Source organism: Lontra canadensis, unplaced genomic scaffold (assembly GCF_010015895.1).
Source record: "Lontra canadensis isolate GAN:19392208 unplaced genomic scaffold, GSC_riverotter_1.0 scaffold14, whole genome shotgun sequence".
NCBI classification, from domain to species: domain Eukaryota; kingdom Metazoa; phylum Chordata; class Mammalia; order Carnivora; family Mustelidae; genus Lontra; species Lontra canadensis.
The window spans coordinates 27353669-27378744 of NW_022631008.1; the positions used below are offsets into that span (position 1 = coordinate 27353669).

General features: G+C 35.4%; 1 protein-coding gene across 4 annotated transcripts in view; it reads right to left on the reverse strand.

Moving 5' to 3' along the window:
- The window catches only part of REV3L (REV3 like, DNA directed polymerase zeta catalytic subunit), a 183020-nt gene that overhangs the window by 89074 nt on the left and 68870 nt on the right, over positions 1-25076 (reverse strand). For 3 of the 4 annotated variants that reach the window (XM_032858330.1, XM_032858328.1, XM_032858331.1), the window contains exons 5-11: positions 21518-21614; positions 17456-17550; positions 16785-16889; positions 15584-15668; positions 15348-15499; positions 3926-4045; positions 644-881 (exon numbers count right to left, since the gene is read on the reverse strand). In XM_032858330.1, the coding sequence (XP_032714221.1) occupies positions 644-881; positions 3926-4045; positions 15348-15499; positions 15584-15668; positions 16785-16889; positions 17456-17550; positions 21518-21614 (892 nt within the window). The remainder of the gene's footprint in view (positions 1-643; positions 882-3925; positions 4046-15347; positions 15500-15583; positions 15669-16784; positions 16890-17455; positions 17551-21517; positions 21615-25076) is intronic. The other variant, XM_032858329.1, reaches the window with a different exon arrangement.

Here is a 25076-nt window from a genome sequence, read left to right on the forward strand (position 1 = left end):
CTACATATATAATTTCTAAAAGTTAAGTTTATGGGGGTAGAAGAACTGGAGGAAGGTGGTCAAAAGATACAAACTTACAGTTGTAAGATAATTACTAGGGATGTAATGTACAACCTGGCAACTATAGTTACCACTCCTGTAGGATTAAAGAGGAAAGTTGTTAGAATGAATCCTGAGAGTTCTCATTACAAGGAGCAGCTTTTTTCCCCCTTTTCCCCTCCATTTCTTTTTATTATATGTATATGAGATGAAGAATGTTAACTAAACTTATTTGTGGTAATCATTTCATAATATATGTTAAGTCAAACATTTATGCTGTACAACTGAAACTCATACAGTGATATAGGTCAATTACATCTCAATAAAACTTGAAAAAAAAAAACCCCACCTAGGTTTAATCTTTTAATAAAACTGGAAAAAAACTCCAGGTTTAATCTTTTTAAATGTAGCAAAATTGTATTTTGTTTAGAATATGAAGTTTATGCCACATGAAAAACAAAGCACTACTTTAAAGGGATTTAAAAGAAGACTAGTTTATAAAGAATTTATATTATAAACAATAGTAAAAAATAATTTCTAATGCGAGAACAGTGATAACGATAACAGGAAATTATTAAAGTAACTGAAAGAACTAAAAAGTTACCTCTTTTTGGCACAAGGTTCTTCAATATTGCTGTCCCATCTCTGAGACATCACCAAACTAAGTTCCATTTCTTCTTTTTCAATCTGTGGTTCGTTTTCTTCATCATCACTATTTTGGGGATTTTTAGTGTTTCCAAAGAAATGACATGGTGATGGTATCCTATTTCTTCCCCCCTGATATCCATCATTTTCCAAACCAGCAAGAAGATGTACCAGAGCCTCATCAGGACTACTGTCCACTATAAAACAAGTGAAGCATCACTAACAAATAACTTTTCTCAATAATTGAACTAAGGTCAATTACATTCAATAAAATCACAGATGCTGGCACATACTGAAAAAATACAGCTGATGCAAAGATTTCTATGTCAATGTAATGTTTTATCAAAGTGTGATGATCTTTGGACTCTTTGCACTGGAACGATTTTGTATCCTCATTAAAAGGAAGATTCCCCAGAACCCATCTTCTATCTCTTGAATCAGAACTTCTGAGTTAGGGCCCAGGAAGATGCATTTTAACAAGCTGTCCAAGCTTACTGCACAATTAAGCTTGAGGAACACTAAACCAAATAGGGTGACCAGGGTTTAAAACAAAATCAAAATACGTAATAAATATGTGAATTAATGCTAAGGAAGAGGTGCCTTAAAAACAATACATGTGAATACCTTATTCTCACTTAAATTTTATTTAGTGCACAGGATAGTTAAATGAAACATGTGGTTGAAAAACACAAGAGAGCTTTAAAGTAGTCAAAGACATTACTTAAAAAACCTTCAAGGTTTTTTTTTCTTCTTCAAGACTATAATGAGATGCCACTTCATATGCACTATGCTTGCCAAATCAAGACAAGTAGTAAGTATTGGCAAGGAAGTCAAAGAAGGAAGTCCTACATTGCTGGTCAGACTGTAAAATGGTACACCAGCTTTGGAAAAAAGTTTGATGGTTTGTTGAAATGTTAAAAATAGTTACCATATGATACAGCAATTCCACTCCTGGTATACAACCAAGATAACTAAAAATATATGTCCACACAAAAACCTACACATAAATAATCACAGCAGTATCATTTGTAATTGACAAAAAGGTGGCAACTCACGTATCCATCATGTGAAGAATGGATAAATGAACTATAATGTATATCCCTATGAGGGAATATTATTCAGTAGTGAATGAAATACTGATCCATGCTACAATTTGAATGAACCTTGAAAACATTATGCTAAGTGAAAGAAGCCACAAACAAAAGGTTATATGATTCCATTTATATGAAATGACCCAAACAGGTAAATGCAGTAAAAAAGAGAACAGATTAGTGGTTCCCAAGAGCTGAGAGGAGAGAAGAATGAGGAGTGACTGGTAATGGTTATGGAGTTGCTTTTTAGGGTGATAAAATGTCCTGGAATCAGATAGTGGTAATGGTTACATAACTGTGAACATGATAAAAATCACTGAACTTGGGGCACCTGGGTGGCTCAGTTGGTTAAGCATCTGCCTTTGGCTAAAGCTATGATTTCAGGGTCCTAGGATCGAGCCCCGTGTTGGGTTCCCTGTTCAGTGGGGAGTCTGCCTCTCATTTGTACTCTCTCTCAAATAAACAAAAGTCTTTAAAAAAAAATCACTGAACCATATAAATTAGAAGGTATATTTTCTGGTATGTGAAATACATCAATAAAAGGTTTTATTTAAAAAAGGGGGGCGGGTGCGCCTAGGTGGCTCAGTCGGTTAAACATCTGACACTTGGTTTTCACTCACGTCATGATTTCAGGGTCATGAGATTGAGCTCCACATCAGGCTCTGTACTCAGCAGGGAATCTGCTTAAGATTCTCTCTCTTCCTTTACTTCTGCCCCTTCCCTCCCAAGCATGCTCTCTCTCACAGATAATAAATAAATCTTAAATCAGTAACAAATAATAAATAAATCTTTTTTAAAAAGACCATGAAGATAGAGGTTTGTTGCCATTTTGGCAAAAATCTCTCTTTTTAAAAAGATTTTATTTACTTGACAGAGTGAGTACAAGATGGGAAAGCGGCAGGCAGAGGGAGAGGGAGAGGGAGAAGCAGGCTCCCTGCTCAGCAGGGATGTGGGGCTCCATTCCAGGAACTTGGGATCATGACTTGAGGTGAAGGCAGATGCTTAATGGACTGAGCCACCCAGGGGCCCCCAAAAATCTTTTCTTAAACCTAGTACTGCAGTTCATTTTCCTGTCTCATTTTTTAAAAAAGAGCAGTATTAGCGAATGAATTATAGATATCTGACTTTCAAATCTTTGACTAGCATTGAGACTGCATTTTTGCAAACTTAGACAAGGTGGAATTTATCTACTGATGATATTCTATTTGCCTGTTTCATTCATGTCTATTTGCCTATTTCATTACATTGAAATAAGGATATGTCTCTCTCAGTCTCTTCTTCAATTCCTTCATTTTCTCGATGTTCCTCTCTTTCAGCTGCTTATTTTTTCCTCTGGGTTATTTCCTTCTGCATATACCATTCATTTATAAAGGAAAAAAGTTTTCTACTCCTGTCTCAAATGTTCTTGATATATGACTGTGTACAATAATTTTGGTATTGTTCTTAGTCCTTCAATTTGTGTTCCATTCAAATAAAAATGAAGATAACTGACAGAGGACACTGTAGAAAGCTGGGAACACATATGAGACAGTAAGAATGAAAAAACAGAAAGTTCACACAAAAAAGAAACAAAAAATCACTAAATCAAGCAAAACAAAAGGCATGAAACTCAGTGACTTCTCACTTTTTACAATGAAATTTTAAATAAATTTCTGTAAAGATGTCAGTAATTTAGACTATATTAAGGAAATGAAATCTGACAAATGATGCTAATGAAGATGCATTTAGGGAGATGCAGAAATAAGAGTCATATTCTACCCAAACAAAAATTAATGGCTTAATAAGAACTGTCCAGGGAAATTTCTGATACTCACCAAGAAAAGAATTATGGTATTTTAATGTACTCAAATTTGGAAAAGTCTAACTAAAAAATATGCATTTTTCCCCTAAAGCAATAAGATTTTCCTCCAATCAAAGTGAAGTTAAAAAAAAAAAGGCAAAGAAATTATTTTCTTTCACAATTTTTTTAAAGCTGTGTAGAAAACAAAAAACAAAGCTACTTCATTTAATTCAAGGCTACATTTCATACTTACAGTAATGATTTACTGAACATGCAGCATTAACCTCTTCAAACCAAAGGAAAATACCCCCTCACATAACACACTTCCATTGATTAACATTCTGAAATTTATGGTAGAATTGCTACTTACAGAAAACTGGTGACTCACTCAGTCTTTGGGTCAAAGGCTGAAAAGTCTGACTATTTTCAATGAGGTTCAAAATTGCTTCTTCATTAATAAGAGCTTCCTCCACTTTGTGTGTAGTGCGACCTTAAGATGACAAAGAATACAAAAACATTAAAGCAACAGATTAAATCTTATTATTTAGAATTTATGTAAATTAGAAACCATAATGATGCAAACCTATTTATAAAATTTTGAAGTGTTACTGTGATATGTGTTAAGTAAAAACACTATAAAACTCAGTAAAAGCCAGAGGAATATCTAACCAGTGACATGGAGTAATCATAAAGGAAAAAAATAAAACCAAAACCAGGGGTGCCTGGGTGATGCAGTTGGTTATGCCTCTGACTCTTGGTTTCTGCTCAGATATAATCTCAGGGTGGTAAGATGGAGACCTACACTGGGCTCTGTGCTCAGCGAGGAGTCTGCTTAAGACTTCCTCTCCCTCAGGGCGCCTGGGTGGCTCAGTTGTTAAGCAGTTGCCTTCAGCTCAGGTCATGATCCCAGGGTCCTGGGATGGAGCCCCGCATTGGGCTCCCTGCTCAGTGGGAAGCCTGCTTCTCCCTCTCCCACTCCCCCTGCTTCTGTTCCCTCTCTCACTGTGTCTCTCTCTGTCAAAAAAAAAATAAATAAATAAAATCTTAAAAAAAAAAAAAAAAAAAGACTTCCTCTTCCTCAGATAGAGAAGAAGTGAGTTGGGTAAATCAGAGGGGGAAACAAACCATGAGAGACTGTGGACACTGAGAAACAAACTGAGGGTTTCGGGGGGAGGGTGAGCCTGGTGGTGGGTATTATGGAGGGTATATATTGCATGGAGCACTGGGTGTGGTGCATAAACAATGAATTTTGGAACACTGAAAAAAACTAAAGTAAAATTCCAAAAAAAAAAAAAAAAAGACTTCCTCTTCTTCTCCCTTTGCTCCTCCCCCGTTCATGATCATGTGTACACATACACTCTCTCTCTCTCAAGTGAATAAATCTTTTAAAAATTTTTTTAAAATTAAAAACCCTCCATCTGTGAATCACTAAATATTTACAATCTCTTTAGCCTCTTTGATCCTACCTAGTTTATACAATTATACTACCCTGATTAAATTAAAATATACAAAGGGAAAAGAGTAATATAATTATTCTCTATGGTTTAAAAATTACAAATTAATTTTCTATTTCTCAGCTTTCAAGATCTAAAAATTTCTCCTTTAATGTATGATTTTTATAAGCCTAACTTGAACCACTGGATTAATTTTAAGAATAAAGATAAAATGAGTCTCATATTACAATCTAGTGAAAGGGAGAGAGAGAGCAAATAGCACTGGGAAAAAAAGACTACAGTAAAAAATGGAAGGCAGTTAGAACTAAATGGAAAACAGTTCCCCTCTCTTCACTCACGCACTCTCTCTCTCAAATAAATAAAATCTTAAAAAGAAAAACCAAAACACAAGTTTTAAAGGGCACCTGGGTGGCTCAGTTGGTTGGACAACCAACTCCTGGTTTCCACTTGAGTGGTGATCTCAGGTCTGTGAGACTGGAACATGACTGAGGTGGAAGAATTCAGTGGGAAAAAAAATTTGCAGTAATATGTGAGAACTAGTTATTTACCTTTAGAAAAATATGGGGTGCTTGAGTGGCTCAGTTGGTTAAGTGTCTGAATCTTGATTTGAGCTCGTCATGATACTGAGCCCTGATTCTCTCTCCCCTCTCCCTCTGCCCCCTCTTAAAAAACATATATAATTAGATCCTTATTATACATAAACATAAAATTTCAGATAAGTATAAGATCTAAGTGTGAAAAACCAAATTGTAAGCACACATAAGCCGTAGGGATGAAAACTTGCATTACATCACAATAGGGAAGGACCCAAGAGGAAATGAACCAAGAGCATGAATAAGCAATTCTCAGATAAAGACACATAAATGCTCAAACTTATTAGTAAGCAGGAAATACAAATTAAACTAAGGAGATACCATTTCAAAGAATCAAAATGGCAAAAATTTTTTACATCTGATACTATCAAATGCCATTGAGGATGCAGAGAAATATAAGCTCTGATACACTGTGGGATTATAAACTTAGGATCATTTTATAGAGGAATTTTATAATACAGCATTACTACTATAATGTGATATTTTTATTATTAACATACTTCAAAATATGAAAAATGGAGCTCTAAAAATAACAGGGCTTACAGGGGAAAAAAAGGTTAAGGCAAAATTTATGCAACTTTATAACCAGAACACTAATAAAATCAATAATTGGTACCTGAGGAGATAACTCTGATCAGTCAGGCAGGCAGCCAGTGTGGCTGGAAGCTGTCAAAAGTGGATATTAAAATGCACAGGAAATAACAGTATGGAAATGCTGGATACATTTTGATTAGAACGCAGCTGGCAGATGCTAAGACAGAGCAAATGCAAGTAGAACTCTGAGCCAGTAGGATGCCAATGAGGTGAGTCAGGAAACCTCAGGTGCAACCTGCCATGAGGCAGAGATGGCACAATATTGGGATACCTCCTAGGGAGAGAGGAAGCCCTGGGTGTAGAGACCCATTTTGAATTTTAGTTAAATATAGTCAAAAGAGCCACTGCTGCTAATGCAACAGTCTAAAGTCTAAAGGCGGCTTTTCCATTCCAGCAGAAAGTTGTAATTCTACTGCTGCTATTCTGGTTCCCCTTGTGAGAAAAACTGAGTATCAAACAATGTGACTTTGGAGTAAAACTTTCGTTATTCTTTTATTTACCAATCGTGTAAAATCTAACTACCTTACTTCTAGAAACCTGTTAGAACAGATGCTATCTAGGTAGAGTACTTATACTCTAAGACCTGGCAAATTACACTTCTATATGTTTTCTACAAAGAAACTCTTGCCTCAAGGTGACAAAAATAACACTATTAATAACAATGCAAAAGTGAAAACCATCTAATGGTTGCAGAGAAGCAGATAAACATGTTTAATCTTACAAAGGAACACTTCAGCAGCTAAAATGAGTGAACTAGAAACATGTATGAAGAAGGAAAGATTTCAAAGTTATACTGTTGACATAAGCTACGCAACATCATTAGTAACAAGGGAAATGATAATTAAAACCATAATGAGATACCATTTCACACACACTAGGATGGCTATATAAAAAAAAACAAATAACAAATATTCTTGAAGATGCAGGGTCACTGCAACTTTCACATACTGCTGGTGGAAATGTAAAACAGTATAGTCACATTGGAAAAACAGCATTGTAGTTTATTAAAAAGTTGAATATAAGTTTATCAAATGACCCAGCAATTCCATTCTTGTATCTCTAAAGAAAAATGCAAATACATGCCTACACAAAGACTTGCATGTAAGTGTTCATAGCAGCATTATTCTTTTTTTCAATTAACATATAATGTATTATTTGCCCCAGGGGTACACGTCTGTGAATCATCAGGCTTACAAAATTCATAGGACTCACCATAGCACATAACCTCCCCAATGTCCATAACCCAGCCACCCTATACCTATCTCCTGACCCTTCAGCAACCCTGTTTGCTTGAGGAGATTAAGAGTCTCTTATGGTTTGTCTCCCTCCCGATCCCATCTTGTTTTATTTTTTTCTTCCCTACTCACCCACAATCCCCTGCCCTCCCTCTCAAATTTCTCATATCAGAGAGATCATATGATAATTGTCTTTCTCTGATTGACTTATTTCACTTAGCATAATACCCTCTAGTTCCATCCATGTCGTTGCAAATGGTAAGACTTCATTTCTTTTGATGGCTCCATAGTATTCCATTGTGTGTGTGTGTGTGTGTGTGTGTGTGTGTGTGTGTGTATACACCACTTCTTCTTTATCCATTCACTGTTGATGGGACATCTAGGTTCTTTCCCTAGTTTGGCTATTGTGGACATTGCTGCTATAAACATTAGGTGCACGTACCCCTTCAGATCACTACATTTGTATCTTTAGGGTAAATACTTAGTAGTGCAATTGCTGAGTCAAATAGTCTGTTTCCAACTTTTTGAGGAACTTCCATACTGTTTTCCAGAGTGGCCGCACCAGCTTGCATTCTCACCAACAGTGTAGGAGGGTTCCCCTTTCTCCACATCCTCACCAAAATCTGTCGTTTCCTGACTTGTTAATTTTAGCCATACTGACTGGTTTGAGGTGGTATCTCACTGTGGTTTTGATTTGTATTTCCCTGATGCCAAGTGATGTTGAGCACTTTTTCATGTGTCTCTTGGCCATCTGGATGTCTTCTTTGCAGAAATGACTGTTGTATTCTGCCCATTTCTTGATTAGATTATTTGTTCTTTGGGTGTTGAGTTTGATAATTTCTCTATAGATTTTGGATACTAGCCCTTTATCTGATATGTCATTTGTGAATATTTTCTCTAATTCTATCAGTTGTCTTTTGGTTTTGTTGACCGTTTCCCTTGCTGTGCAAAGGCTTTTGATCTTGAGGAAGTCCCAATAGTTCATTTTTGCCCTTGCTTCCCTTGCCTTTGGCGATGTTTCTAGGAAGAAGTTGCTGTGACTGAAATCGAAGAGGTTGCTACACAAGTTCTCCTCAAGAATTCGGATGGATTCCTGTCTCACATTGAGCTCTTTCATCCATTTTGAGTCTACTTTTGTGTGTGGTGTAAGGAAATGGTCCAGTTTCATTCTTCTGCATGTGGCTGTCCAATTTTCCCAACACCATTTGTTGAAGAGATTTTCATTTTTCCATTGGACATTTTTCTGCTTTGTCAAAGATTAGTTGACCATAGAGTTGAGGGTCCATTTCTGGGCTCCCTATTCTGTTCCATTGATCTATATGTCTGTTTTTGTGCCAGTACCATACTGTCTTGATGATGACAGCTTTGTAACAGAGCTTGATGTCCGGAATTGCGATGTCACCAACTTTGGCTTTCTTCTTCAACATTCCTCTGGCTATTCAGGGTCTTTTCTGGTTCCATATAAATTTTAGGATTATTTGTTCAATTTCTTTGAAAAAAATTGATGGTATTTTGATTAGGAGTGGACTAAATGTGTAGATTGCTTTAGGTAGCATAGACATTTTCACAATATTTGTTCTTCTGATCCATGACCATGGGACATTTTTCCATTTCTTTGTGTCTTCCTCAATTTCTTTCATGAACACTTTATAGTTTTCTGAGTACAGATTCTTTGCCTCTTTGGTTAGGTTTATTCCTAGGTATCTTATGGTTTGGGGTGCAATTGTAAATGGGATCAACTCCTTAATTTCTTTCTTCTGTCTTGCTGTTGGTATACAGAAATGCAACTGATTTCTGGGCATTGATTTTATATCCTGACACTTTACTGAATTCCTGTATGAGTTCTAGCAGTTTTGGAGTGGAGTCTTTTGGGTTTTCCACATAAAGTATCATATCATCTGCAAAGAGTGAGAGTTTTACTTCTTCTTTGCTGATTCAGATGCCTTTAATTTCTTTTTGTTGTCTGATTGCTGAGGCTAGGACTTCTAGTACTATGTCGAATAGCAGTGGTGACAGTGGATATCACTGCTGTGTTCCTGACCTCAGGGAAAAACTCTCAGTTTTTCCCCACTGAGAATGATATTCGCTGTGGGTTTTCATAGATGGCTTTGATGATACTGAGGTATGTATCCTCCATCCCTACACTTTGAAGAGTTTTGATCAACAAAGGATGCTGTACTTTGTCAAATACTTTTTCTGCATCTATGGAGAGTATCATATGGTTCTTGCTCTTTCTTTCATTAATGTATCACATTGATTAATTTGTGGATGTTGGACAAACCTTGCAGACCAGGAATAAATCCCACTTGGTAGTGGTGAATAATCCATTTAATGTACTGTTGGATCCTATTGGCTAGTATTTTGGTGAGAATTTTTGCATCTGTGTTCATAAGGATATTGGTCTGTAGTTCTTTTTGATGGGGTCTTTGGTTTTGGCATCAAGGTAAAGCTGGCCTCATAAAATGAGTTTGGAAGTTTCCCTTCCATTGCTAGTTCTTGTAATAGTTTCAGGAGAATAGGTATTAACTCTTCTCTAAATGTTTGGTAGAATTCCCTGGGAAGCCATCTGGCCCTGGGCTCCTGTTTGTTGGGAGATTTATTATTATTATTTTTTTAATTGTTTAAAATTTATTATTTATTTATTTGTTTGTTTGTTTGTTTGCTTGTTGGGAGATTTTTGATGACTGCTTCAATCTCCTTACTGGTTATGGGTCTGTTCAGGTTTTCTATTTCTTCCTAGTTCAGTTTTGGTATTTTATATGTCTCGAGGAATGCATCCATTTCTTCCATATTGTCAAATTATCTGGTGTACAGTTGCTTATAATATGTTATAATTGTTTGTATTTCCTTGGTGTTGGTTGTGATCGCTCCTCTTTTATTCATGATTTTATTAATTTGGGTCCCTTCTCTTTTCTTTTTGATAAGTCTGGCCAGGGGTTTATCAATCTTACTAATTCTTTCAAAGAATCAGCTCCTAGTTTTGTTGATTTGTTCTACTGTTCTTTTGGTTTCCATTTCATTGATTTCTGCTCTTTTATTATTTCTCTTCTCCTGCTGGGTTTAGGCTTTCTTTACTGCTCTTTCTCCAGTTTCTTTAGGTGTAGGGTTAGGTTGTGTACTTGAGATCTTTCTTGTTTCTTGAGAAAGACTTGTATTGCTATATACTTTCCTCTCAGGACTGCCTTTGCTGTGTCCCAAAGATTTTGAACAGTTGTGTCTTCATTTTCATTTGTTTCCATGAATTTTTAAATTCTTCTTTAATTTCCTGGTTGACCTATTCATTATTAAGTAGTATACTCTTTAGCCTCCATGTATTTGAGATCTTTCCAACTTTCCTCTTGTGATTGAGTTCTAGTTTCAAAGCACTGTGGTCTGAAAAATATGAAGGGAATGATCCCAATCTTTTTTTACCAGTTGAGACCTGATTTGTGACCCAGGATGTGACCTACTCTGCAGAATGTTCCATGTACACTAGAGAAGAATGTATATTCTGTTGCTTTGGGATGGAATGTTCTGAATTTATCTGTGATGTCCATCTGATCCAGGGTGTCATTTAAAGCCTTTATTTCCTTGCTGATCTTTGGCTTGGATGATCTGCCCATTTCAGTGAGAGGGGTGTGAAAGTCCCCCACTATTATCGTATTATTGTTGATGTGTTTCTTTTGATTTTGTTATTAATTGGTTTATATAACTGGCTGCTCCTGTGTTAAGGGCATAGATATTTTAAATTATTAGATCTTCTTGTTAGAGCCTTTAAGTATGATATAGTGTCCTTCATCTCTTATTCTAGTCTTTGGCTTGAAATCTAATTTATCTGATATAAGGATTGCCACTCCAGCTTTCTTTTCATGTCCATTAGCATGGTAAATGGTTTTCTACCGCCTCATTTTAAATCTGGAGGTGTCTTTGGGTCTAAAATGAGTTTCTTGTGGACAGCATATTGATGGTTCTTGTTTTTTAATCCATTCTGATACCTTGTGTCTTCTGATTGGGGCATTTAGCTCATTTACATTCAGGGTAACTACTGAAAGATATGAATTTAGTGCCACTGTATTGTCTGTAAGGTGACTGTTACTGTATATTGTCTCTGTTCCTTTCTTGTCTACTACTTTTAGGGTCTCTCTTTGCTTAGAGGACCTCTTTCAATATTTCCTGGAGGGCTGGTTTGGTGTTTGCAAATTCTTTTAAGTTTTGTTTGTCCTGGAAACTTTTTATCTCTCCTATTTTTAGTGACAGCCTAGCTAGATACCGTATTCTTGGCCGCATATTTTTCTCGTTTAGTGCTATGAGCATATCATGCCAGTCCTTTCTAGCCTGCCAGGTCTCTGTGGATAGGTCTGCTGCCAGTCTAATATTTATACCATTGTAAGTTACAGACTTCTTGCCCTGAGCTGCTTTCATGATTTTCTCTTTGTCCCTAAGAGTTGTAAGTTTTATTAGATGATGGGGTGTGGACCTATTTTTATTGATTTTGAGGGGGGATTCTCTGCCTCCTGGATTTTGATGCTTGTTCCCTTTGCAAAATTAGGGAAATTCTATGCTAAAATATGGTCCAATATACCTTCTGCCCCTCTCTCTCTCTCTTTCTTCTTCTTCTGGGATTCCAATTATTCTAATGTTATTTTGTCTTATGGTATCACCTATCTCTTGAAATCTCCCCTTGTGGTCCAATAGTTGTTTGTCTCTTTTTTGCTGTGCTTCTTTATTCTCCATCATTTGGTCTTCTATATCACTAATTCTCTCTTCTGCTTCATTTATCCTAGCAATGAGAGCCTCCATTTTTGACTGTACTTCATTAATAGCTTTTTAAATTTCAATATGGTTAGATTTTAGTTCTTTTATTTGTCCAGTAAGGGGTTTTATTTCTCCAGAAAGGTATTCTCTAGTATCTTCCATGCTTTTTTCAAGCCCAGCTAACAGCTTGATAATCGTCATTCTGAGCTCTAGTTCTGACGTATTACTAATGTCCATATTGATTAGGTCCCTAGCCATCGGTACTACTTTTGGGGGGTTTTTTTGTGGTGAATTTTTCCACCTTTTCATTTTGCCCAGATAAGAACAGATAAATGAGAGAACAAGAACAAAATACTAAAACGGTGGCAAAGATCCCAGAATTATATACACTAACCAAATCAGAAGAGACCCAAAACCGGGGCGTAGGGGGAGGGGGAAGGAGGCGAAATTAAAAAAAAAAATAAAAATAAATAAAAAGTTAAAAAATTTATATATATTAGACTGGTGAACAGAACAGAGCCAGCCACTTGATTTTGGGTGTTCTGGTCTCTTAGAAGAAACTACCTCCCCAAATTTTAAAGCATGAAAAACTTACATATATATATATATGCAAAAATAAAGGTAAACATGATGAAGGGACGGAATGTTACTGTAAAGATGAAAATTTAAAAAGATTCTAAAACAGGAATTGATAAGAAGTTTAAAAAAAAAAGAAGAGTGAATGTGATCAGGCTGGAGACTAGAACAGAGTCATGTGCTAGACTTAGGGTATATTTTGATCTATTAGAAGAAATTGTATCCCAAAATTTTAAAGAAAAAAACCCTATACGTATACAAAAAATAAGGTTAAATACAATGAACAGACAGAATATGACTGTAACAATGAAAATTTAAAAATGTTTTTTTAAAAAGGTATTGATAAGATAAAATAGTTTAAAAAACGTTAAAATAGTTAAGAGGAAAAGTTAAAAAATAGAATAAGAAAAAAATTAAGTTTAAAAAAGTTACCTTTGAAAGACTAAAGGATCATGGGGGAAAAGCCACGAATTCTTGTGTTGCTTTCCCCTAGCTCTAGAGTTCTGCAGTTCTCACTGATTGGTGACCTTGGGCTTGGCTGGATGCTCCTGCTGATCTTCTGGGGGAGAGGCCTACTGTCATGATTCTCAAATGTCTTTGCCTGAGGCGGAACTGTACTGCCCTTGCTGGGGGACAGGCTAAGTAATCTGCTCGGGTTCGCTCTTGGTAGCTTTTGTTTCCTGAATGCTTTCCATACAGCTCTGGAGGACAGGAATGAAGATGGTGGCCTCCAAATCTCCGGCCAGTAGCAGTCGAGAGCTCGTGGCCCCACTCCTTATGCGTCCTCAGAGAAAAGCGGTCAATCCCTCCTGTCTCCCTGGTCTCTGGCTGCACTCCATGTTCACCCGGCCTGTGACCCAGCATTTCTATCTCTGGCACATGGACCCATTTGGAGTCTCCAAACGCAGGAGATTCCTGCCGTGCACTCCCATGCTGCTCCTCCCGGAGGAGGAAGGAGGGGATCTCTCCAGATCTGCCACTTGTGCAGTCCCTGCTCGAACATCAGTGGCTCGACTGTGACTTGGACGACGGTTTAAGGTAACCCCAAGCTGACAGCTCATTGCTCAGCTCCATCTCTGTAGCCAGCTTCCCTGCTCCAATACCTGGGAGCTTTGCCACACTCAGACACCCCTGGGTCTTTCTGTGTCCCTGCAGGTCTTGAGATCACACTGTCCTTGCAAGGGTTCCACCCCTCACTTAGCCTCTGGAACGACATCCCTCAGTGGAGCAGACTTCTATAAGTTCCGATTCCGTGCTCTGCTGCTCCCTCACTTGCTGGGAAACAGCCCCTCCTCCAGTGGTCTCTCTTCCCATCGCTTTGGATTCACTTCTCCACAGGTCCTACCTTCTGGAAAGTGGTTGATTTTCTGTTCCTAGAATTGCTGCTCTTCTTCTCTTCTATCTCCTGTTGAATTTGTAGGTGTTCAGAATGGTTTGATAACTATCTAGCTGAACTCCTGGTACCTGATGATATTTCAGTTTCCTACTCCTCCGCCATCCTGCCTCCTCTCTCTAGCAGCATTATTCTTAAGAGCCCAAGAAGTGAAAACAATTCAAATATCCATCAACTGATTAATGAATTAACAAAATATGGTAACAGCCGAGAAATGCAATACTATCTGGTAATAAAATTTTAAAAATTTAAATACTGATACCACAATACGGATGAACCTGAAATATTATGCTAAATGAAAGACAAAGAAGATTACATATTATGTAATTTCTTTTATATGGGGTACCTAGGAAAGACAAAATCTTGAAAGACAGAAAAGTGGATTAGTGATTACTTAGGGTTGGAGGTGGGAAAAGATGTATGTGCCTGCAGACAGACACAAGGAATCTTCTGAGGTGAAGGAAATGTTCTAAAATTGAATTATGGGGATCTTTGCACAACTCCAAGTTTATTAAATCACTGAACTGTACACTTAAAGATTTTTTATTTTTATTCGTTTGTCAGAGAGGGAGAGGGCATAAGCAGGGGGAGTGGCAGGCAGAGCAGGCAAAGGGAAAAGCAGGCTCCCCACTGAGCAAGAAGCCTAATGTGGGACTCAATCCCAGGACCCTGGAATCATGACCTGAGTGGAAGGCAGATGCTTAACCTACTAATCCCACCCAGGTGTCCCTGAATTGTACACTAAAAATAAGTGTGTTTTATGTTATACAAATCATACCTCAACTTATTAATTAATTAATTAATTAAAGGCTCCACACCCAGCATGGAGCCCAACATGGAGCTTGAACTCAACCCAAAGATCAAGACCTGAGCTGAGATCACAAGTCAGATGTTTAACTGATGAGCCACCCAGGTGCCTCCTCAATTAAATTATTTTTAAAGTGTTGAATGAAAAAAGCAAGTCGCTTAATTTATGTCAAGTAGAATACCACTTACGTAAAATTTAAAACCCCAAATAGCAGTATATATTACGGACATACATACATAAGAAAATATACAATCATATATGGTTACAATTTACACCAACTTTAGAACAGTGTTTACCTCTAGAAATGAAGAAAACCTAAAGGAATGGAAGAAACTTAGCTAATTCAACCAAATACTACTGTAGTCTATGGTAGTATTTTCTGTATACTTGCAAACCAAACCTCACCTTTGCTCAATTCTGTATCTTTGTGGACTTCTACCATATTGGCTGGTGTACACTGAAGAATATCAGGAGACAGAACTTCAGAGTGCAACGTTAACTCAGCAGAGAACTCCTGAGATCCATCGCTGTAGTCCACTGATCCTGATAATGTTCTGCTTAATTAAAACATATCCTTTATAACAAACTAGATAACCAAGCAATAAAATTAGTTCTGAGATCTATAATAAATAACCACTTACACAGAGAAATCATTCTGTTTGAGAATTTCCTGAAGTCTCTTCTGAAAATTTTTTTCACTTTCTGTTGCTGGCACAAACCTGCGATCTTTGAATTTTAAAAGTGCATTAAAACATGTGGATAACAAATGAATGAAATATTTTCCTTTCTCTTAGAGTAGCTTTTAAAATAGTTATAATTTCCTATCTTTCTCTTGACACATATAATACCACCTAAAAGTAGTCCTATTATAAAGTCAAACAAAAGAGAAATGGTTGATACTGAAGCTATAAAATTAAGCACTTAAAGTTCAAGATTAAGTTCTATAATTTAAATCTAAAACAAAAACATTGCTCTCTACCTATAAATGTACCACACACTCTGAACCTAGAAATTTCCCCCTTATAAAATATTTCTATCTTAGAATGCCTTAGAAGGCATTCAAAATTTATCATAGCATTTTTAGTGTCTAAGACACAATAAAAATTTTAATTTGACTTTAATGTATACTTACTACTATATTTCAAATATATTTACCTCCTGAATTACCTTTTTATTCTTTTATGTGTATCTTTAATTCTTTTATTTTTACTTAAAATTTTTATTGTATTCATGGCATTTATTTAAGCCCTCAAATTCTTTTTTGAATGTAGAAAAATTTAATAATACATAAAATGTAGAATTTAGTAATACATAATTTAGTATGTATACTAATACAGAATTTAGTAATACACAGAATTTAGTAATACATAAAATACATTAAATGAGTATTTTTTTCTGAGCTGTACAAGATGATCATAGCGGGAATTTAAAGACATACAAAGAAAATAGTTTAAGGGCAGTATTTCAAGAGTTACATTTTTAAAGCTTAATGAACAAAATGTAGTGTTTCTACATTGGGACTCTTCTACAAAAGCCTAGAACATACTAGAAGATAAAAAAGGATCAAAGAGGTGGGATAAGAAGACAAGGTAAGGTCAAAACCAAGGACAATGAAGATGACAGTTTCTATGGTGGTGGGGGGTATGGGTGGAGGGAGAAAATAATGAGTGACACTTTGGAAGTAAAGAATTACAGTTCAGAGCAATGACAGAAGGAAAAAACTAGAACATTTAAAGGTAACTTGAAAAGTAAAATTTAACGTCAAGGTAAAAACTCAATGGCTTAAACTTAAAAAAAAAAAAAAAAAAAAAAAAAATCACCAGAGTACTATTGGGTTTATACCTTGTGATTCAGGTTGGCTAATTTGGGAAGTTTCATTTCTGTTTCTTCGCCGTTGCTTTTCATCTTCCCATATGGCCTGCAGACCAGGGTTTCCACCAATTTGAGCTATAATCACAATAATACTTCAATATGACAAGGATCAAAGTGAAAAATATTTGCTCAGAAAAAGAAATCCAAAGTTTAATAAAATAAATACTGCCTTAAAAAAAATTACCTGCTTTGTGTAATAAAATGACCAAACATTCCCAATCTACATTATTACATTATTCTTTTGTTTTAGTTTTCTTCCTACTGGCTCCTGAAAACCCAGCAAATGAGTAAGATTCAAGCACTTGATGACAGTCAATACACCTAAGAGTTCCCTCCCTGGTATATAACCTGAAAATTAAAAAATTGAAAGGCAGAGTATATGACATTCTTTTATGATGGCTGAAGTATTCAGTGTCTTACTTTAGGCTCATGTCTATGCAAATATACTTACATGAATGGATGTACCCGTGAAAAAATAATGACCGTCTCATCAGAGGTACAGAAGAAATCTTCCTAACATTTTGCATCCCCCTTTTATAATATATTACTTCTCTACTACTGTTTTCTTCCCTATTTTTTCTACTCTATTTTGGTCATTAAATTTTAAAAATAAAAACACATATTAATAATTGTGTATATACCTTCAATGTCCAGCCGATTTAAGATATCAGCAGCTACAGCATCCACTTCTAGTTCACATGTACTCTGTGGTTCAACACCTTCCAGTATTAAAGAGCTGTATTAAGAAGATATCCAAAAATATAATAATCAGGGGTGCCTGGCTGGCTCAGTCAGTAAAGCATGCAACTCCTGATCTTGGGGCTGTGAGTTCAAGCCCCATATTGGGCAGAGATTACTTAAAAAATAAATAACAGATTTAAAAAACATGTGTCACATAAGAGCGTATTTTCTTATGTAACTTTTCATGTTTAGTGATATTATAGTAAGTCACAATTATTCATGACGATACTGTGTATACATATAAAGAAATAAAATACAGGAAGAGAAAAATACAAAACCCATTGTACTGACAACTCTATGGAGATTCTTTTTCAGTATATTTCATATATTTTGGTTCATTATATTTTATATGTAAGGAATGTACAATGTTTTAGCATGAGGGTCATATCCAGGTAGAATGGGATTAGATGACAACAGAGGGATACAGAAACCATATACATTTGTAATCACTCGCCCAGAGGCATCTTCCTCAGCAATCATAGCTGGTTATAAAACAATGGAGGACAGAATATGCAACAAGAGATAAGGGGAAGAGAGCATACTGAAAAGTGGGGCAAATGATACTGTTCTCCCTGCCTTCAACCACTGCTGAGCTAAGGAAGGTTTTAAAAGTCTCCATAACTACAGAACTGAGAAACTATACGAGTTCAACAGTGGGATCATAGCTAAGAAAAGTGCTGATACCACAAGGCCATTAATTCTTATGACAACTTCAGAGGGTAGTTCTCCACTAATGTTCTTTTACTCAAAAGCATTTTTTTTTTCATCAGAGCAGGATTAGGAAGATACCGCATAATTAACCCTGTTTGACAGAATGAACATACAGCATCTAATATGAATACCAGTTTGCTCATTCCAAAATTTAGATCTCCTACAAATACTGACCCCAAATGAAAAGGAGAACTTTTATTAGAAAGCAGGTGACGGCAGATTTCATTAACATTTTTAGTTGAAAGATTTTTTTTTTAGTGTTTTAAGAGAAACATATTAGCAAAACCTAATTTTCTATTATCTATCCTTAAGGATCCCTAAGGAAGTCCCTATATGTACATATAATATATATATGTAGATACAAAACATACCTGTATCTTTTTACCATTGACAGAGAAGGGACATATTAGCTAACCTATCACAGTATATCCCTTTCACTTTCAGAAAAAAAAAATTATCAATGTAGCTTTTCTATTTTTTTTATTCACATAATTTAATAAAACCAGTTTTACCATGAATTGAAGTAGTAGATAAAATAGTTTGGTCAGAGTTTTCTCCTTTTACCAAAAAGTTTCACAATTTTTGCAAGAATTATACTGTAAATTTCAAGGGTGAATTTCCCAGGAGCAGCATATTCATGATAAAAGATGGGAAAAATAACAACAAAAAAAAGCAATCTCATAGTAAAAATTTACAACTATTTCTTGCCCTTATTACAAAACTACTTTTGACATTCAGTATAGGCGGTGTTCCTAATGAAAGGAAGTAATTTTCACAATAAAAATTTGTTTCCAGGGGCGCCTGGGTGGCTCCGTGGGTTAAGCCTCTGCCTTTGGTTCAGGTCATGATCTCAGGGTCCTGGGATCGAGCCCCACATCGCGCTCTCTGCTCAGCGGGGAGCCTACTTCTCCCTCTCTCTCTGCCTACTTGTGATCCCTCTGTCAAATAAATGAATAAAATCTTTTAAACAAATTGTTTCCAGTAGATAGAAAAACCGTAAGTAAAAAATCTGAGTCAGCAAAACATGTAAACTATTCATTATAGTCATGAAAAGCAGATAAGCAATAGGATGGTAACTAGACAATCGTGCCTCTCTGAACATTTCCGTTTCTAGCTTAACACAACAGACATACTAATTAGAATCACTGAGGGTGGAGCTCAAACATCTATCATTTTAAAAGTCTCTTCAGATCAATCGATTGGGCAGACAAGGTTGAGATTACTGCGGTAGACTTGACTTTTGTGGATTCAACACTCTGAGGCAAATGACCCTGAAGGTCCATGATATGTGGTAATTTATAATGAGTTAACGAGTAGGGTTAGCAGAATTGCTAACTCAGCACTCTCATCCCTTAATAGTTTGCTGCTATTTGTCATAGTCCTTGTAATAATGTTTGTGAGGGAATGTAAAATATTTCTTTGTTTAAAAAAAAAATACCCAGCAAGAAGGTGATAACAGCACTGGGGGCAGAAATGAGACTAATAAAATCTAAGAGTACTAATCCATGGCAAAATTTTTTTGACATTATGTTATTTGTACTTGGTGAAACAATGGATTCTCATGTTTATTACAACATAAGCATCCCCAAAGGATAATCTGAGAAAAAAATAGAGTTATCCTATATTTATTATAAATTCTAACTCTTGAGTACCTCTTCTAATTTTACTAGTTTGCCTACTCATATCTTCACTCATAATTTGTCAATTGCTAAGAATAAGATGGACTCCCCAAAAACATTCTAAATCACGAACTTTTTATTATATATGGTTTCCCCAAACTTACTTCTAAACAATAAAGCTTTACTATGAGCTAACTAGAAAGATGGTTGCTTATAAATGGATTTCAAGTACTAATAAACTTTGGTCTTATTTGATCAAGCAAAACACAAGTTATTAAATATAAAACTTTCAGAACTGAAGGCTCTAGTGAATAGGTAAAGTCCTTGGATCAAACTGATGTGCTCCAATTTCAGAGAGATCGAGGAACTGTATCACAAGCATAAAAAATGAAGGCAGCAAGTAGCTTCTTGGTCACATTGCCCTGGACTGATTAGAATTTGATTTCATGTGGTGATTAATATTCTGTCTAAACTTAATACCATTTCAATATGATTAAAAAATAATTCTGCTGTACTGAGAAGGAACCAAGAAGTACATATGTATGTATATGTGAACGTGTGTGTGCATGTTTATCAAAAAGTCTTAATACTTGTTCAAGTCAATCAAGAGATAAGGTGAGTCAGTGTGCATATCACTCTGAAGACCTCAAAGTTTCATTCTGGTATAATTACTTCTGTCATAAAATAATGCATTTTTATCATTATTTAGTGAGATTCTTTCTTAAGTTTAGGTATTAAAAACCCAACTAATTCTAAAATGTAAAAATTCTGTGAAGCACATATTAGAATCTTAAATAACATAAACTTTAAACAAATATTTTTATGATAATTTATCTTCAGTCGCTTACTAAATTCATACTGTCTTATTAAGAAATAAAGCATAAAATCATTTAAACACCTTTTCTATCTTGCACTGTTCATGAAAATTACCTACTTAAAAAAGCATCAGATGACATATGTGAAAAGAGGAAGACCATAATTATCCTGCCAATACCCAACTGATAAACAGAGGGATCAAGAAAGCTTGGGCAAACTTTGTGGTATAAGACAGATACCTTTCTGAATTCTATGTATAAAGCTATTATTGATAATTTAGATAGGTACTAATTACCTATCTATAATCTAAACATTTGAGAAATGTTACCTCCCCCAGAAAGTCTAATAAATAATATACCTGGTCAAAAGAAATCACAAACTACATTATTCATACACAGTACATCAATCTACTTTTTTCCATAAAAATATTTAGAAATTTGAGGGTTATTTTTACTAAAAGTATTTGCTATTTACATTTTAAATTATTTTACTATGTGATTTTTATTTGAAAAGTTATAGGGTATCAATTTACAATGCATAATGTAGATAGATATTGGAGAGAAGTATAAAAATTTATACCCAGATTACTTTTATTAATTAGGTAATAAGTAGGTCTATTTTCATATTTCCAAGGTCTGTTTTTAAAATCTGTGATTCCATGTAACATACTAATGCTGAGATTTGCTTCTCTGACAAAGTTAGAAATTAAAAAATATACATAAATTAAGATGAAATTATAGTAACCACTGATTTTTTTAATACAGTAGGTTATATATGAATAGGTTTTTTTTTTTTCCCTTTACAACATTAACTAACCTTGGTATTTCATCTTCTTCCCACCGAAATAAAGTACCAGTAAGAGAATTTCCTGGTAGCCGATCCTTGCAAGATCCAGTTGCACGCAATGGATCACCTAGGAATAGAAAGGTAAAAGGGGATATATTCTACTTTTAATTTGCACACAATTACCCTTTAGGTAAAATAATATAAAACCTATATGACTAGTTTCTAAAACTGTGTCCTTAAAATGCATACACACACAGGAATGCATATGTACGTCAGAGAACAATGGTTCCAAACTAAGAGGGAACAAAAGTATTTGTGATATGAATATGAGAGAAAAATAGACACAATACTTAGATACTGGAATAAAAGTATGACACATTTAAGTGTGCTATTGTGGTAGGTATGATTAAAATCTCATTTTGAAAATAATGAAGAATTAAGAATTTTTATAGACTTTTTAAATTCGTAGGGTATTCTGTATGAATCTCCACTAAAATTCTAATGGAAATCGGATTCCAGGTTAAGATTCAAAACATACTTCAACACTATGCCCCCAACAAAAAAATATGTAACACATTCCAGAAGTGATGGCAGTTAACAGCAGTGACTGGAAACCGGGGGCAAATACAAATACAATTTGACCAGTGGTGGAAGAAGGGACTAAGCATGTTCACTTAGTTGTCTAGGTTTCAGGCACTGAGTCCTGGGGTCATACTTTGAAGTAGTCTCTACATTTTAGTAACTCTTCTGTGATCTCTTACAGGAATTTAAATTCTAAGAGAAAGCTTAATTGAGTAGCATGGACAGAATTCTAACATTAAGAAAGATGCTAAATTTGTAATCTTTTCCAGCTAAATTTAATGCTTTTTGTTTGTTGTTGTTGTTTTAAGTAGGCACGGTGTCCAGCATGGAGCCCAATATGGGGCTTGAACTCACCACCCTGGGATCAAGACCCGAGCTGAGATTAGAGTCAGACACTCAACCAAATGAACCACCAACGTGCCCCAGTACTTTGATCCTATTTGGTTAGCCTGATCACAAAATAGTGTAATTAAGACTGAGATCAGGTATTACCTACCACCTTTGTTATTTCAATAAAACACATGCGGAAACATGAAAGTGATTTTATATACCTTTAGATGTTTTTAAAGACTTTGCTGTTAGGTGGCTAGGACATTAATATGAAATTACTTTGTAAGTTGTAAATTTCCATAAATATTTTCTAACACATTTATATGAAAAAAGAATCTATACAAGTTTACTGATTCAAAGTTATTGATAACATTATAAAAAAACACATTTTACCTACTTTTTGTGTACGGTTTTAGCATATTTCCCTAAAGAACATGGAAACTCCCTAACTTAAATATATATATATACACACACACATAAAATTATATAATTTTTCAATTGTGGATGATAAAAAATACAAAATACCTCTGTGGTGCTCAAAATATTTACTGTTTACTTTATATACTTCACCTTAACAACTACAGCAATTAGCACCATTTCCATTCATCTGACACCTGATTATATAACTGAAATCCTGAGAAAAAAACTGTATATGCCTATATACTGTTAAAATTTCTAAATCTTTTCTACTTTTGAACTTACTCCATTTTCAAGACTCCATTATGTACATCTTCCAAAATAAAAATGTTAAGTTATGCATATATATGTAATACATATTAATTTACCATAAGAAGTTAACTGTCAGTTTAATGTATCTGAGAAACATGGTAAAATATAAAAAAGTGATTCGCTTCTTCTTTCCATGATTTCACTATAACCTTTTATACAAAACAAGCAAAACAAAACAAACCAAAACCTGAGGGACATTTAGTATAAGGAATTAAGATATACATTTTATTTCATCATATTTGCAACAATTTCCCTGCTTTTAATTTCCAACTAAATCTCATGTGTTCCTGCCTTCAAATTGCGAAAATTTTCTGTATCTTGAAAAAAAAAAAATCCTTCTAATTAACATTCTAATTCTCATCTAACTTCTGTAACTAAAATAAATGGCTTACATATATTTGACAACTCAAACTTTTCTCATGTTTTCCTATTGGAAATAAACTTCTGTGAAAGTTACCTACTCTTCCTATAAAAACCTACTGTTGATAGTCTAGAATCTTTACCATTCCTCAATCCTAATTGAACTATCATCTGTATTTGATACTGATAACCAAGCTGCTGTATTCTTTTATTCCCTCAATAACCTTTTTATTTTGGAATAATGTTACATTTATAGAGAAGTTGCAAGGGTAGTACAGAGTTTCTACTGTTAACATTTTACATTATGACAGTACATCTGTCAATAAACAGACACAGACACATCAGTATTAACTAAACTGCACACTTTATTTGAATTTCACCAGTTTTTCCACTGTTGTCCACTTTCTGTTTCAGGGTCCAATTCAGTACAACACATGGCATCTAGTTATCCTATCTCCCTAAGTCTCATCGGGTCTATTTCTGTCTCTCCTTGTTTTTCATGGCCTTGAGAATCAGGAGTACCGGCCAGGTAACCTGTAGAACATCCCCCCACCTCTGGGTTTGTCTGACGTTTTTCTCATCCCTAGACTGTGGTAATGGGTTTTTGAAGTGTCACAGAGATGAAGTGTCCTCCTCATCACCTCACATGAGGGGCTACACAGTATCGCAGGACACCACTTGAGGATGTTAACCTTCAGCATTTGGTTAACTAAGGTATAGTCTATGGGTCTGATAAATATACGGACGAATGCAGGACCATATAGAACAATTCCTTCACCCTCAAAGCTTGCCTGTATATTTGCTTTGTAGTCAACACTCCCCTCTCCTCCAATCCCTAGCAACCACTAATATGTTCTCCATTTCTGTAGTTTTACTTTTTCCAGAATGTTTTATGAATGAAATCATCCAATTAGGAGCCTCTGGGTCTGGCTTCTTTCACTCAGTAAAATGTGTTAAAGATTCATCAATGTTGTATGAACTGATAGCTTGATGCTTTTTACTGATTCACGGTATTCCATTGTATAGTGGAAGTTTATCCACTACCCCAATGAGTGGACATTTTGGTTACTTTAGACTTTTAGCAATTATGAAGCTGCTATAAACATTTGCATACAGGTTCTTGGGCAGACATAACTTTTAAATCGCTTGGGTAAATGCAGAGGAGAGCAATCACTGGGTCATGTAAGTCTATGTGTAACATTATGAGAAACTGCCAAACTGTATTCCAAACTGGTTGCACTATTTTGCATTCCCACCCGCAATGAATGAGTTACTGTTGTTCCATATCCCTGCCAGCACGTATTGCTAGTTTTTGGATTTTAGCCATTCTAAAAGGTACATAGCAGTAGCTCTTTGTGGTTGTCATTTGCATTTCCCTAATGATATATAATATTAACAATCATCTTTTCATGTGTTTGCCCTTGTTACATCTTCTTCTTTGCTAGGATCTGTCCAGATCTTTGAACTTTATTTTTTAAATATTTATTTATTTCAGAGAGCCTGAGCACAAATGTGCATACTGGGAGAGGGGCAGAGGGAGAGATTCAAGCAAACTCCATGCTGAGTGTGGGGGAGTGGGGCTTGGGCC